Source organism: Ips typographus, linkage group LG2 (assembly GCF_016097725.1).
Source record: "Ips typographus isolate SLU linkage group LG2, UJ_Ityp_2.0, whole genome shotgun sequence".
Taxonomy (NCBI): domain Eukaryota; kingdom Metazoa; phylum Arthropoda; class Insecta; order Coleoptera; family Curculionidae; genus Ips; species Ips typographus.
The window spans coordinates 23,845,420-23,862,459 of record NC_138423.1 but is presented as its reverse complement, the minus strand read 5'-3'; the positions used below and the strand labels follow the sequence as shown (position 1 = coordinate 23,862,459).

Here is a 17,040-nt window from a genome sequence, read left to right as displayed (position 1 = left end):
AAATAAGCTGAGAACAACATGACAACATGTTGTTTTCTAGTGGATGCTTAAAACTTCTCAGTATTTTCTTCACAAACAGTGGGATAGTCTTACCAAACAACTTACACTGATGGAATTGAAATTACCTTCAACACTTAGCACGTCGCGTATTGTAAGGAAAGTTTTCTTTAAACTTCCAGCTTGTTTGTAGTTCTTCTTTAGTTTAATGCTCGGCGAACGAAAAATTACGCAACCGAAAAGCTGGAAGGAAACAAAGCAAATAAATGCAACGGGAGCCTGCTATTGTGTCTAATATCGTGTAAAAAGGAAAGGGCATTGTTCCGTACTGATCCCGGTGACAGGTAAAACAAAAACAGTAAAAGCCCGACCCCGAAAACTGAAAAAGAGAAGGAGAACAAAAACCGGAGAAGAAATCCGGGCGGACATTTTCGACGGGTCAAATAAAAGTTTGTAATCTTCCGAGCTGCATCTTTTCGAAGTTTTTTCACGTACGTCTAGCGACTTATTTCTATTCAACTCCAGACGTCATATGACTTCTATTTTATTTCAGTTGGGCAGAGTCGTTAGTGTTCACGACGTGTTAAATCATGAAATTTTATTACGATGAAATTGGTAAATTTCAGAGTATTTACTCTAAAATTAGTGAAATGTAACAGACGGACAAAACGCGCTTTAATTTACAAGGATAGATAGGCCGAATGACGTCCCGGGTAAGATAGATTACATCTCTTGCTTGAAAGACGTCCATTAAGGGAATGAAAATAATAATTGAATGAATTTCTTTAGGAAAACATTCCTCAAGGGGCGGGAGGACCTTTGGGATCTCGTTCTGAATGATAGCTTGAATATTAAATTATTACATTTCGGTTGCGGATGCAGACGGGGCCATATTTAAATATTTACCAAGCCAGAGAGGAAATTTTTAGACGTCGTTTTTCATCCAACTTATACTTAAAGCAGTTTTCATAATTTACCAGGGTACGACTGCCGTTTAATTACCTTTTCTTGGTTATAGAGTTAAAAATTTATTTCTAAAAACTGAAGAATCTTGTTGAAGATGCTTTAAAAGTGACTTTTACTTGAAATACTGTAAGAAGGGAAAAGAGCTGATAAGAGTTATTTACCAACTAAAATTGTAGGTTTATTTAGTAAATTGATAATAATACAACAATTAAAAATAAATTAATAATTTATAACTTTTATTCATTACAATACTTTCAAACGATTTTAACAGGTTATACTTATGCAAAATTACTCGATATATGCAATGTGATCAATACCCGGTGACAAAAGACATCATTTTAGGATCAAATTTTAAATTATTTCAGATACTTTGTGACGTGTAAACTTAAAAAGTTAGAGAAACGCTTAGAATTCTTAAAATCGAGAAAAATTTACTTTTGATAAATCACAAACCTAAAATACACTCAAGATGTAAAACTAACTAATGTACTACATTTATTAATTTAATTTTAATTGGTAGTTTATTAATGTTAAGAGTTAATTAAAACAATTTGCAAACTCTCGTCCCTGATCACCTTTTGTATTCAAGCAATTCAAATCTTGGTTTTGACCCAAATAATTAGGAATTCTTTTAGTTTTAAAGTAAGTATTTAAACCACTTACTTTGATTTTATCTGATAAAAATGCCTTCCTTATTGTTCTTTAGCCAACCTGACTCTAAAATGTTAAATGGTAAACCACATATCGAGTGACATTAAATTTCCTCTTTAAATTGTGTCAAAAAATGTAAATTTAAAAATTGCTATTGCAAATTACAAATAAAAGAAACTAAAGAAATTTTCTTCTAGCACTGGTTGTGATTTTCCTTTAATACGTGAAATTGTTAATAATCTAGTAATTTACTGAGTTTTTGTTAATATTGTGTCAAAAAATGTAAATTTAAAAATTGCTATTGCAAATTACAAATAAAAGAAAGTAACGAAATGTTTTTCTAGCACTGGTTATGATTTTCCTTTAATATGTGAATTTGTCAATAATCTAGTAATTTACTGAGTTTTTGTTAATAAGTTTTTAATAAGTTTAAGTTAGTTATTTATTTTTCAACATTCTGAGAGGGCTGAAGAGATATTTTGGTATTCCAGAACAGAATTTTTACCTAATTTATGCCCGAATGTCAATAATTAATTATTCTTCTTTCATAGAATTCAAATGTTTTAACGCAATCCCAACTTCCAAAATAAACAATCAGAATAGTAAATTGTAATTCAGAAGGACTCAAATGTTTTTGACTTTTTTAAGTTAGCTGAAGGAAATATCCTAAGAAATACTTTCTTCAATTAGTTTTCCCTCTCTATTTAAACTTATTCAGGTACTTTAACGAGAATATCCTGATCACTTTTACTTACACATTTTCAACCAATCTTTAAGTAGATTTTTGAGTCGAGAAAACGAAGTATAATTGACATACCCGATACTGGCATAAAATAAACATCAAAACCGAGCGAAAGCGATATTTCAAAGCCGGCTTGGTAAGTAAATAAACGCAGGCTGGAAAATGCATTATGCATCAAAAATTAAGGCTGCGTTTAACGGCCGATTGGTATTGACAGCCGTCGTTTCCATAACGACGATAATGGAGAGAGCGCTCGTGTTTGAAGGGAAAACGGCTTATTTCCACCGGGTATTGTTGCTTCAACAGCAATAGAACATCCATCATGTGTTTTTTTTTGAAATTATTTCCAAATAACTTACCGGCATCGCTATCATGACCGAGTCCTAAACTGTTAGAATTGTCATTTATTAAGGCCTCTGTAGTATTTGAAAGGGTCTGAGGTGATAGCGTTAAATCGTGAGCACTGGATGAGTCGAAGAAGTCAAATGATGCAGTTACAGTATCCGTTCCTGCAAAAAAATGTTTTATAAATAATTAACACAAAAGTTTATTTTATGACACAATTTAGAATTTTAATTGACTAATCACAAACTACCCAGTATGCAGAGATTTACACGAATGCTACAAAAAAAGTGTCATTTTATTTTGTCAAGATTTAAAGAAATTAATTTGAATGGGACAATATCTTCTTATCGTACATTAAATAAATTTGTGCGAGGGGCGAAGACCGTTAACATTTTTGGCACGGGACATAGTCCCATTTTAGTTTCTGTCACGGGACTGAAATTTATGTGTCTATTTTGACCTACAGGGGGGCACGATATTTTAGCAGGTGGCATAAATTTTAATATTCTAACCGAGCGCCACGATGCACGAGTAAGATAAACGTATCGTGGGTTTGGGAATATTTTTCAAAGTATGGGCGCTATAGTTTATTTACTAGGTCATCTCAAAAAATGTACCTACTTAAAGATACCGAAGCATCTTAGTTGATTTGATAGATACAACCCTAATGTTTTTAATACTGTAAAGTGGCAAATGTTTTGTTAGTTGCAAATATCTAATATATAAATTGAAATGAGAAATGTTCAAAAATTCCAATAAATGCCATATCGCTACTATAGTCTATCCGGCGAAACTACGGAGTAATAAAAGCGAAATTTAGGAGGGGTTGACCCGCCCCGTCATTTAGTATTGGTCCATATCCGGTCCGTTTTACAATATAATATCTTCTTCTCTCTCTAATATAAGGACTTCTCGGGTCTCATGTTCACTTTTACGTACTGTTTTACAGTGTAATGCGGGTTGACCAAAGTAGCCGCCCATCGAATTTTATTACTCCGTAGGTTCGCCGGATAGACTATAGTAAATTACTATACACTTTTAGTTACCTACATGACCATCTAATGTATTTAACAGGTTGTTATTATAGTTTGACACTTTCGCACTTTTAGCTTGACATTTCGATTTGCAAAATTTAAAATTTGTGTAAGCAGAAATGTCTTAAAAAGAGATTTCTATAATTACGTGACTTTTCAATTTCGGTTACCAGGCACACGATAGAATTAGATAGTTTTTCAGCTTGACATTCTTAAATAATTGATTGGAAATGATCAGATAGTATATGAACATAATTAAGTGAAGAAAAAACGAACAGGCTCGAATGGTATATTTTGAGGCAGAAAAAGTTGATATTCTGTCAGTTTTCATACAAAAAACAATACAAATCACTATTTTCTTAAAAAAACTTACATAACCTCAATAAAATAAATATGTATAACTGAAATCAGAAAAACGAGAATTATCAGTTGAACAAATAAAACACAGGATATTTTATTAATAAACACCTGTATTTTAATTCTTACATAATCTAAACGTGTGTCTAAAATTTGACATACAGTGTGAACCATTTAGAATGGAAACACCCCTATAAAATTTTAGGTTATTAACCGATTTCAATGATGTATTTTTTGAAATAATTAGGGATGAAATGTCTATTACGGGAGAAAATTTTAAATATTTATTTCAGGTCGTATTACGATACTTTTTCTTGATAGAAAATGGAGAATTTTTATTAGCGATTTTTTTATTGAAAAAATTACTACGCCACTCGATCTATAGTGCTTTCAAATAGCTGTGACCAAAATTTCATAAAAATCCATTCATTAATAACAAAGTTATGACAAATTAAAATTCAAAAATCCTCTAAGCTAACGGTCACAAAAGAACACCCTGCATCAACTGTTGCCATAGAAATGGTGTTATTATTTACTTGTTTATTGTTAATTATTAATTGATCAATTTAATAAAAAAAAAAAATTAATAAAAAAAAATAAAAAAATTAAAAATTAATTTTTTAATTTTGGTCACAGCTATTTGAAAGCACTATAGATCCAGTGGCGTAGTAATTTTTTCAATAAAAAAATCGCTAATAAAAATTCTCCATTTTCTATCAAGAAAAAGTATCGTAATATGACCTGAAAACTGAAATAAATATTTAAAATTTTCTCCCGTAATAGACATTTCATTCCTAATTATTTCAAAAAAAAAATCATTGAAATCGGTTAATAATTGAAATCGGTTAATAACCTAAAATTTTATAGGGGTGTTTCCATTCTAAATGGGTCACACTGTATATCAATTTTGACATCAGAATGGCGATTCAAGAAAACTACTGCAACGTTGCTAATACCCTGTACAATAGTGAAAATGTTGAAAAAAGAAAAAAAGGTCAGTATGACAGACAAAGATAGGAGTTGAATTAGAAACAGCCTTTATTCCCTCCTACTTCGGTCATAGCAGCTTAATTGAAAACACCATAAATTTAGGGTAACCAATATCAGTGACATTTCTTGAGTCACGTGACCATTCAGTCTGCTTATCAATCCTCGGTCACGTGTTTTTTTAATTTCTTTGTAAGCTTAACATTTCTTAAGTATTAATATTGTGACGACACAGTTTCTTCAACAAAGAACTAAAATTAATTTGAATTACAATTATTTTTATAAGTAAGTAAAATGGAAAAGTGCAAAAGCGTTTTGTATTTAACCATTTGACTGATAATAGTCATATTTTTAATGTTTAATCTTGCTCGCTATTTAATTAGAGAGTTCTGAAGAGAACCATGACTAGAAATCGAAACGTCAGAACATGGGACATTTTAGAAAATTCAGTAATAATGTGATTGCCTGATCATTTAATCACTCACTCACTCCCATTTAATGTTACTGAATTTGGGGCAATACTAAACAACCGAAAATAAAAAAGTAATATTTTTCCTGGAGTTATTTAAATTCCCGGGTCTGGTTTCTTATCCGGGTAACATCTGGTTATTACAAATTGCAAAACGGAACGCGCGGTTAATGCGAAGTAGACGTGGGGGGGAGGAAACTGCAGGCGAACGTGCGAGAAGTGCCCGGGGGACCGTTCCATCATGACCCCCCTGGGCGGTGTCCACTCCGATTTGGGCCACCCTCTCGTACATCATGTCGCTCCCAAGATCTGCACAATATTATATCCTCCCACCTCACCCTCCCTGTTCCTGGATCGATCGTCTGTGATTTACTCAGTCCCTTATACATTAAGGCGACTTAGTCTGGCGATTAATCAATTCCTTTCAAACTCATCCAGAATTGGTACAGCTGATGTTCCATAATATTCCATTCTCCATAGTTGTTCTACCCCGAGATAAACTTTCTAAATAGTTTAAGTAAAACTGAGAGATACAATCTGTTTGAAAGGGCGGAATAAGTTTCTAGCATTTAAAACCGAAATAAAATCGCCTGGAGAGAAAACCAAAATTGATGGTTCTGATTTGCATTTTTGCTCGCCTTAGAAATTAAAACGGCCCGATCTATGATTTAGGGCCCGACAGTTCCAAACTTCGAAATTTCTTTTTGATTTGTTGTCGACGCTTAATGGAATTGGTTCTGGGAATTCCACGATTTATGCTCCGAAGCGTCCACTTCAAGCAATTCCGCTCGTAGTCCGCGGGGAATTAACATGCAAATGGGTTAAGAATATCAAAATCGGTCAGTTATTAATGTTGGCAACGGTTAAAGTCCCAATATGCAAATGTCAAATTAAGTTCCGTTCATTAATGCAAAATGCAACACATGAACATGGACAAATCTGATGGCTTGGCTGGGTCAAATGTAATACTGATCATTTAGTAATCGATTTCATATTTAGGTCTATTTAATTTGGTATTGTTACATATTTTTGATAACGTTGACATATTATGATAGTTCTTCTTAATTTAGAAGCCTTCTTCATTATGTAATCGAGAAGACAGACATAACGAAGATAAACTTTAAACTAAACTAAACCAGCAACAGAGGATTTTTTTTTATCTATATTTACTACTAAAGAAATGCTGAAAACTATTGTCATAGTACTGTTTTCCTAACCTTTCAATTTTTTTGTAATATTACATAGACAAATTACTTCGTAATTTTAATATTTGACTAGAAAACGAAACAAAAATTATCTTGTCGTTTTAATTATAATTAAACCGGTTTCCAGGAACGATGACGTTTTCATCCTGGGTTGACGTAAAAACATAGGATGCAACATTAATTACGCCAAAATGTTTAATTTCGCTTAATGCAGAGGTAAACAGGCGCTTTACGTACTTTTAATTTCGTTGGCAACGAGAATAACGTCCCGGGTCCCCCTTAAAAGTTTAACAGACGACGCTTACTTCTAATTAATGTTTCGAATATTTCGGACACGGCAAAATTAAAAAATAAATATTAAAATAAACAAGCAACTATTTACGGGCTCGGGAAATTTTCCTTCTCAACGTATAATTTCAAATTAAATTTTATGCGGCGAAAATTTTAATATTGCCAGATTCGCAGCGGTAGTTTCCTAGGCAAAAAACAAGCTGAGCCATGATTGATTTGATTCTAAAAGTTGCGTAATTACATCCAACTAAACGTCAAAAATAATGATCAAGTAATGGTTGGTCCTATATTAATTAAACTCTAGTTTAAACGTGGTTTAAGAAGACGGAAAAGCTTTATTTAGGAATAATCTTAAAAGTTGTTTGACTTGACACTTTGATGTTGATAAAATCACGTAACCAGACGCACTTTTTAGGTCCAAAACGTACTTGATAATATGCCAAATGTACAAATTGTTGTAATCCAATTCTAAAAATCAGGTTGTTCGTCTAACCCCAATTTGCACCGTCGATTTGAATGTGACAGAACGAGTGAGAAGAATCACATTCTCAACTACGCTTGACTTAAGTACGATGGTGCAATAACCCCTCAAACCTTAATTCGTTTTCGAGCAAAACAAACAGTGACCTTTTCCAAATAATCGAATGTAAAAAGTCAAAATATCCTACTGGATAAAACGTCAAAAGTCAGAAATAAAAAAGGTTTAAAAACCAGAATATTGACTATATGACAAATTAAGTCCCTTGTGTATTAAAACCGTAAAAAAATTGCAACTGCAACAGTTGAAAACAGGGTAGTATTAAGAAAATCCAGATTAGTGACTTATTGGGTGTAAGCAGTCTTAATCAATATAGCTGTTGAATAACAGATTATGGGATAAATAGTGATTTTGTCCTGCAGTCAAAAATAAACAATCAATCGATATTTTCAACACTATTGCGCAGATGATACAGTATTTGTAGTCAAAAGCAAAAAAGTCAAATTTCCCAGGTGCCTGCCAAAAATGAGAATATTAAGAAGCAAGCAAAACAAATGAGATAACTTATTTGGAGGATAAAACAAGAGGAAAAAAAAGTGAATGAGACCCTGAAGAACAAATTGCTTAGAATGAAACAATCTTGCACGTTGCTAGCAAAGCAGTTTAACGCTTAAAACTGTGAAAAAACAACCAAAACCGCTATTTTTAGATCAACAGATTATAATGGTTTATTTGCAAATTTGAACAATCATCTGACTCACTTCAAACTCAATCCTCACCAAGAAACAGTAACTCCATCTGTGCTGCATCCAAGTATTGAAAATTACCATCATTGACGTTCTGGATTTGATCTTGGATCGACTTGAGCTTCTTCATTTCTTCCTTAATCTTTCCAGTTTGTTCCGTGTACCACATCTTCAGCACGTTAATGGCTTTTTCCCTTGAAACGGAGTCCAATTTCTCTATGGATTCGACTCCAGCCGCTTTCTTCAAATTCTCTAATTCTTGTTGTGCTTCTTGTGACGTTATCGATGGTTCATCATGGATCTTGTTCTCTCCCAGCACGTTAACCAAATCAGCATAGTTAACCGAGAAAGGAAACTTTTTAGTGACCACCGTTTTGGAGCCTAAAGCTCCATCAGCAAAATGTACAGTCTCGTTGATTCTGTTCATTTTATCCATTTCCTGATTCATAGCGGCGTATCGGTCGATTAGGATGTTTTCGATGTTTTCAATGCAGATTTCCACGTCTTTTGGCCGTTCCCCGGTTCGGAGGAAGATGGTTTTTAAAAAGGCTAAAGCCCATTGCAGTTGTACAATACCTAGTGGAGAATTGGCATACTTTTCCGTAGAAAAAATCATCCAGATCACTGCCAAAGTGTGGTCCACTAAAACGTGAAAGGGAGGACTTTTGGCCACGACGTTTTTAATTTGAGTCGGTTTGGAAGCACCGGGTAATCTAAATGTGTACGGCATCGGAACATACTTGCCCGGTTGTTCTGGAATAAGCGGGAGATTGGTAAGGCAATTGGTCCAGTTTGGAGTTATGGGAGTTTCCATGTTGAACGGTTTGCCAGGTCGTACGTGAACTTTGGTGATTGTAAAAGTAGTGCTTTTTTCTGCGGTATCACTATCACCCATTGTGTTTGGTGCACTAAAAATTTTTCAGTTTTTAGTCAATTTCTATTGACATAAGTGTCATAGACTCAATGACATGGATTTATTGTTGCGAACGGTAAGTCTACATGTGCAGTATTTGTGTAAATCAGAGTGTTGTTCGTAATTTGGTCAAGAAAAAGTAGTAAGCTGAAAATTGCTTTTTTGACTAAACACAAACTAAGAACACTACTGTGATTTACGCAAATACTACACATGTGGACTTGGCTAGACAAAATATTACAATTTCTTGTCTTGTCACTTTTTCACTACTTTAGATTTTCTGATACAAGATTGCATCAGGGCACGTTTGCCCTAGTATGTTATTTATGGAAAATATTCCCCCAAAACTGTTTCAAAAAATGAAACGACAGCATATCTAAGTTATTTGAAAAATATCGAAAAAGTTGTAGGGAATTTTATTCTCTACAAGATTGCATCAGGGAACTTTTTCCCTAAATTTTCATTTATAAGAGATATTTTCTCAAAACTGTTTCAAGAATAACTAAGTTATTTGAAAAAACATCAACAAAGTGTAATAAGGGAAAGTTGTTGGGAATTCTATTCTCTACAAGATAGCACTAGGGCACTTTTGCCCTAAAAGGTCATTTATGGGAGATATTCCCACAAAACTGAAAATCTTTGTATTTTCTATCAAAAATTCAGTGACTCGGTTTAATCTAAATTGATTTAGGTGCAGTTTTACAATCATAGTATAATGCTTTTTTACTGTCTATAACTAACCTAACCTACATATCTGTCAAACGTTCATTTCTATTATTTGAAAAAGACAAAACGGTTAAACTAGTTAACATCTTTCATATTGTCAACAGAAAAGTAAGTTAAATTAAGACAGTTAAGATTAAACTATTTAATTGATTTCCTGTAATTTACACAGCATTTCCAATTTTTACGAGGAGAATAAAATTTATTATTTTCTGCATTGCACCGGTTGATATTCCATTTGATTCTATTTGTAGTCACTTTCAAAAAGCGGAAATGAACTGTGTTTGAAGTTCCAAAATTCTCTATTTTTAAGCCAATACGGGCTCCCAGTTTGGTAATTAAAACTAAAAGTGGAATATGGTTTAAAAATTTGTTTGGAGGCTTTTTTGCGTGTTAAAACGGCGGCTTTCCGCCCGACGAAGCGGAATATGCGATTCTCTCTTTATTTCGGCACGGCATTCGGTATCCCGCAATTGATTACCCAGAAAAGGGTTTTGTTGTTTTCGCTATTTTTTTTCGGTAACAATTTTGTAGCGCGTGGCTGGTAGATTGCGGAACGAGAATGGCGTTTTAACCAGTTCCCGGATCAAACCGATAACACAAACAATCCACCTTTTCCGTGTTGGAAAAATCGAAAACCAAATTAAGGAAATTTCATTTTCTTTTGTAAAAGCCGAACCAACAATGAGAAAAAGGTCACGGTTAATTCGATTTCGTACCGGCGAACAGTTGATTTTTGCTGCCCCGTTAACATAATTTGTGCCCCTTCTGCTATTGTCGAATTTCCCGTTCCCGGAGCCGATTTCCAAGTCAAATAGAAAAACGAAATTACCGCCCCGTATATATAAAACGAAATTAAGGGTGCCGGCCTCTTTAATCATGTTTTTTTCGATTGGAAATTTGGTAACCTTCTGTTTTTTTCTTATTTATTTGATCGATTCAAAAGCACTTTTATCCAAGTAAAATCGATAGGAGTGAAAGCTGATCAGAAAAGTCTGATTATCTATTTCATAAAAGTTTGTTTAATGTTTTTTTTTTAAAGAATGGATGGAAATAGTAAATAATTTTGCCATGAAAATGACATAACTTATAATTAATTTTGTTTTAATTTTAAAATAGTGACTTGTATTTGATTAAAAAATGTGAAAATTGACTTAATTTTTAAGCTTTTAGGTCAACTCTTACAAAACCACGAAACATATTAGAAAAGTAACCAAATTAGTGTGACTATAGTTGAATGCATTTTATATTTTCATGTCCTTCATCAATATACTTTTGGCATTAACAACATTAGGTTTTGTATCTCTGACTTAATTTTAGACAATTTTTAAATATGACAACCGTCAAAATCCTCTAAATAAAGCTGTATAACCATAAAACACTATTAAGATCGTGTCTTGATCCGTATAAGCAGTACCAAACATATTTTATGCTTTATGAAAGAAATTTTGACAGTTATGACTGTTTTTTGTTCTGTTCTAAACTTGAAAACTGTCAAATTTCATCCCATAAAGGTACAAAGCAACAAAACATACTTGAAAAGTAACAAAATTAGATTGAATTTGGTTGAATGCATTTTATACAAAACTTCTTTTTTCGGACATTAACCTCACTAATCGATAGGTTCAAGATTAAAAGTGGAAGAGGAAATTTAATTTGGAATAACTAAAGGTCGAGCTCTTTAAGCTAAATTCAGTTAGTTTCCAATTTCCAAAGTTGTTAGTAATTGAATTAAAATGAAATAAACTTAATCATTTACAGATTAATAAAATTACTTGAATCAGTCGTAATTTAGTTAAATCTGAAAACTACGTCCACACTAAATCTGAAGAAAGTTCTGAGCTTTTAAGTAATGACTTCCTTTCAACAAAAAGTTCGCCAGACAAGTCATAAATCGAATTGTTAACTTCTAGGTGGAACGGCAACGCTAAGACAAAAATGAACACAAGTAGTGATGGTTGAAATGAAACGAAATTCCAAAAGAAAAAAAATTTGGCAACCGCTTTTACCAAAGTTGCCAAACGTAACTTGTGTAATAACTATGTCGTGCAACAACATTGTAACAAAGTGGGATGTTGTAATTTGATGCCACAATACATCAAACTGTATTTTGGGAATGCAAGCAAAACAATGTAGTTAAGTGACTTAATGCTAGAAAGTTTGAAAAAAAGTAAAGTTTGTTTTAAAAAATAATAAAATTCCACAGCTTGTTAACTCGATAGTGATTTCTTTGGTGTTAGGGCACATAAATTTAGTTTTTATCTTTTTTTCTTTACAATAATGAGTTTTGTCAGATCATTTCTTATAGTTAACATTCTTGTGTGTTTTATATCAATATTTATAAAAATAACTATTTAGTAGGTCAAGAAGAAATTATTCTATTTTTAATAAAAAAAAACTGCTGCCTAAACTGCCAAGGCGTTGTGATTTTTTAAAATAATAAAAATAATTAATTAGTGCCATTATTAATTAATTAAGTTATAGTTAATTAGCGGCGAAATTAGGTTAATTTTTTTACTGAAATGTACATGATTTAAGGAAAAAACACGTTTTTATGGTGCTTTTAGGGTATGTAAATTTTCTAGTTGTAAGTGTAGGGTAAGGGGGGGGGGAAGGACAAAACCTAACCTCAAAAATTCACTTTGATCACTCTAACCGTTCCCGAGATATGGCAAAGTGTAACTTTGACGCCCTCTAGCGGGCTTATCAGTCAACTTAGCCCGTTCGTTCAAACGTCATTTGTTAACCCTGACAGTCCTCTGCGAGTTTCCTTATCGCGTATTTTTAGTAAAAGTTTGATATAACAGAGTTATTTACTATTATTTCTAGAACGGTGCACACATGTGGTCCTTCGAGCCGGTCGAAAAGGTTTTTCAACGCGCCACCGTACGGCCAAAGCGTGTAGAAGGTCAAAGTTGCGTTCGGTCACGGCCTATCTAATCTCAAAAAATTCGGCTCGATCGCTCGAACCGTTTCCGAGATATGGGCAAAAGAGTGGAACGGTCAAAACCGACCTAACCTAACCTAAATTCACCCCGTTGGGGTTAAGATAAAGGGGTCTTGATGGTACTCGTTTTCGACTAATTTGGGGTCGGGGAATCCATTTCTGACGTCAGTTTAACAGTAGCTGTCATTCGGTTGTCAAACCCCCCCCCCCCCCCCCTTTCGTATTTTTTTGTTTTTTTGATACACTTTTTTGTAAATAACTAGTTGTTTACGATTTTTCCTATTATTGTATAGTTTTTTTTTTGCAAAAACTAGATCTCTTATATGGCCATTGCATTTTCTCGACTAAACTGTTACGTAATAAAAACGATATTAATATATATTGAGTTGTGTGATTATCTTCAATCCCCCGTAACTCGGTTGTTCGACCAGTTAGCCGAGTGGGCAAAAAAGGGTTTTGTAGGGAATTTTCCGCTCTACAACTTTGATTCTTAGAGTTTTTTCCCTAGGTGGTACCGTAAGGGAGTTGCTCTCGAGAAACCACAACTTTAAAGACCCCACCAAATTCAAACCCTCCAAACTCACTTATTTGTTCACTAATCAAAAAAAACTTTAAGAAGTAAAGTTGTAGGGAATTTTTCGCTCTACAACTTTGATTCTTAGAGTTTTTTCCCTATGTGGTACCGTAAGGGAGTTATTCTCGAGAACCCACAACTTCAAACCCTTCTATTTTATATTACTACATCCTGTTTGGATGATTTTTTTCTTTCCTTTATAGACAAGTTTGTTGATATTGATCGATTGAATTTCATAGATCTCAAGATTGACAATATTGGCGTCAAAGTATTATTTATTAAATTTTAGAATTATTAGCAAAAAAGTTTTGCAAGTTTCGGAACAACTCGAACCATCAGTTTCCAGAAATTGCCGATAAACTTCGCACATAAATCTTAGCCCTATCGTTGCATCAACGCGCCCTCAGGTTGTTAAAGTTAACGCGACTTCCCAACTAACGCCTATATTTCAGTCCCTTCTCGACCTTAACTAGTTCCTGCCTTCTATTTAGAACAACCATTTTAAACACACCCAACAGTATTCATCTCCATCAGTTTTAATTCGATTACACAACAAGACTTTTTCCTGTCATTGGACAATCTTCCTACAAACACTTCGTTAAGGACTAACTAAAGCAGTGCTCTTCTTTTTAACAAAACGAGTTTTTCCAGCACAATAACGTTTTATGTTGGGTTAGTTTTGCGACAATAATAAAAAAAAACAACGTAGAGCCCCCTTAAGCCAAGGTTTGTCCGATTTAATTTAATAGTGGGACACCAGTAAGCTGGGAAGAATAAACTCGTAATTTTTCGAGGAAAAACCTCAATATCTAGTGGTTTAAGCAGGCGCCGGTTGCTAAATCACAAACTTCCATTTTTCCGAGCAAAAAGAGAGGCTGAATGGGTCTTCCAGTCGAGGCACTACGTCATAGAAATTGCTTTTCTTTCTATATAAGTCTCCGGCACGAGACAAGATAAATTAAAGTTGTTACAGTTATTAAATTTTGGGGTGGGCTTTATTATATCGTCTCTCTCGAGTGCGGTTTTCTCGAGGTTTATAATTTGAATTTTCCGATAGAAAGCTTGACAAAAAGGAGAGATTTATTAAAGTCGTGTAATTAAAATCAGAAGAGTGCCAAATGAATGACGGATAATATTTCTGGAAGTTGTATATTAGTTGATTAGAGGACGTTTTGAAATAACATCCCCTGCAATTTAAATAAATGCGCTAATTAATTTTGCTAATGGAAATTGCAAACCTAACTTTATTACCTGTTTCACCGTCCAGAATTATTTATACAAGTTATAAATATTTTTCAAATAAAATCATGAAACCAGAATTACGAATTTAATTAAAGTTGAGCGCATTTATCAGCATTGGAGCAAATCCATAATTATTTCAGATATTACAATTACATAATTTTGTATTCTATTATTAAATAATAATGTTAACTAAAAGTGCTGTTCAGTCATTAATAAAAAAAACCAGTTCATTTTACATTCAATTATTTAACGTTAATGGTCCAACTGTCCTTTTTTATGCATTTTTAGAAGATCTTCAAGGAAAACCTCCAGCAAAACAGAATACACTTAACAGACGTAGCTTAAAAGCGTTTTTCAGATTGTAAAGGGATTATGTTATAAATGCATTAGCGTTAAAAATGAACAGGCCGGAAGAGTTCGTGCATTCTTTATAATTTTAAATGGAACTTTGAAGGATTACGTAAAATATTCAAGCAAACGATGGGTACAAAAGGCTTTTAAAAAGTTTCCATTCTATAAATCTCGATTGTTGATCGTTTCCCACGATCCCGGTCTATTGATTTTAATCTATTTTTAGTACTGCATTCATTATTTTGTTTCCATTAATTACTATCCGCAATTGTTAACCATAACAGGTGAACAATCAGACAAAAGTGGATGAATTTTTTCCAAAATTGACTTGAATGTTAATTTTTGTTTAATTTGAATGATAAGCTGGTGATATCCGTTTTGAGGAAAACACATTGAAAATCAAGAAAAAATTAAGTAAGAAACTAAATTGTATTCCGTTGAAAGCAAAAATCACTATGGTCTCATGAAAAATATGTACTTGAATATTTTCTAAGGATATTTTTGTCTTGATCAACTTTTGTTTGAGCAAAAACATCCTAAGATATCATTTATAAAAAGAATTATTTCTTCCTTCATCTTGGTGAGTAATAACTATCATTAAATGCTTGTTATACAGAGTGGTCCAGTTTTAAATGTCAATAATTCACCAATCCATAGCCAATTAAAAAATAAGTTGACATTCATTATGTCATTTTCCTGAAAAGTGCTTCCTAAGGAAAATACAGTCCTTCAAATTTCTGTTTAAAAAATCGTTTTTTTTGTCATAACTGTCAGACCGTTGGAGCAATATTGATCAAATTTGGAACAAGCACTTTATTACACGTTATTACGGTCAAAGACCCAAAACTAACCCAACCCAACTTAAAAATTGTCTTGGAAACGGAAAATTCACTTAAGAAGTTTAAAAAATATTATTGTAGCCAGTTTTCATAGTTTCCAGACAAACTGAAAGACTTTAGTTTTGAAAATTGACTTAGAAAAGATAAAAATTTCAGAAGCTTAAAAATTGTGTTTGTAACCAGTTTTCATGCAAATCGAGAGACTTTAATACTGAAAATTGACTTGTAGACATAAAAACTATTTTTTCAAGAATTTGTTACAACAAATTCATACATTTAAACCTTAATAATTGACTTGAACCCCAAAATGTGACTGAACTAATATAAAATGTGACATCAGAAGCTTAAAATTTGCATTTGAAGTAAGTTTTCATAATTTGAAGACAAATTTCAATATTTTAGTCTTGAAAATAGTCTTAGATGCAGGACATTGACATTAGATTCATGAAAATTGTCTTGAAAACTAACTTTTCGTGCTTTTTACTTTGCTTTTCATTTTCTTCCAATTCTGGACTAATTTTAGTGCTTCAAAACTGCTTTCAGCTTGGAAAATCGAGTTTCAAGACTATCTTCACCAAGTTATTGACATAGCAAACATTCTTCATATACTTAAAATGACATTCCAAGCTTTGTCACTATTAAATCGACTTCTAGACACCTCAGTGCTAAAAATTCGGGTATTTCTTAATAAACTAGACTGTTTTTAGTGTTTTAAGGCTTTCAGTGCCTCAAATCGAGTTTCAAGACTATCTTTACAAAGTTTTTGACTTATCAGGCTTAAAAGCCAGTGTGTGCACTGACCATAGTCTTGAAAATGTTATTTCAAGCTTCTTCACTATTAAATTGACTTCTACACTCATAGGTGCAATAAATTGTAGCACCTCTAAGAAATTCAGACTGTTTTTAGTGTTTTTTAAGACTGAAAAATCGAGTTTAAGACTATTTCCAAAAGTCAAGTTTCTTCAGTAATAAAAGTAAAAAATGTTGGTACCACATGCTACAATAATAGTCTTGAGAACTAATTTTTAGAAATAAAATTGTCCGAAAATTTAATTTACTTCTAGACTTGTTGTCCAGTCCAGAAAATTGAGTTGTACACCAATTAAAGTCTTGAAAATATACTTTTGGACTCTCTTTAGTCCTAGTATAGTCAGTTCTAGCATTAAAAGTCAACTTTTATATT

At 33.0% G+C, this 17,040-nt stretch overlaps 2 protein-coding genes across 6 annotated transcripts in view; both read right to left on the bottom strand.

The window, feature by feature from the left end:
- Positions 1 to 17,040, bottom strand: part of LOC145724137 (uncharacterized) — a 193,424-nt gene that overhangs the window by 19,811 nt on the left and 156,573 nt on the right. For all 5 annotated transcript variants that reach the window (XM_081972241.1, XM_081972239.1, XM_081972240.1 and 2 more), the window contains exon 5: positions 2,716 to 2,865. In XM_081972241.1, coding sequence (XP_081828367.1) covers positions 2,716 to 2,865 — 150 coding nt within the window. The remainder of the gene's footprint in view (positions 1 to 2,715; positions 2,866 to 17,040) is intronic.
- On the bottom strand, positions 8,225 to 9,187 carry LOC145725165 (uncharacterized). The gene has a single exon (XM_081973797.1). The coding sequence runs from the start codon at positions 9,161 to 9,163 to the stop codon at positions 8,291 to 8,293; it is 873 nt and encodes a 290-aa protein (XP_081829923.1). The 5' UTR covers positions 9,164 to 9,187; the 3' UTR covers positions 8,225 to 8,290.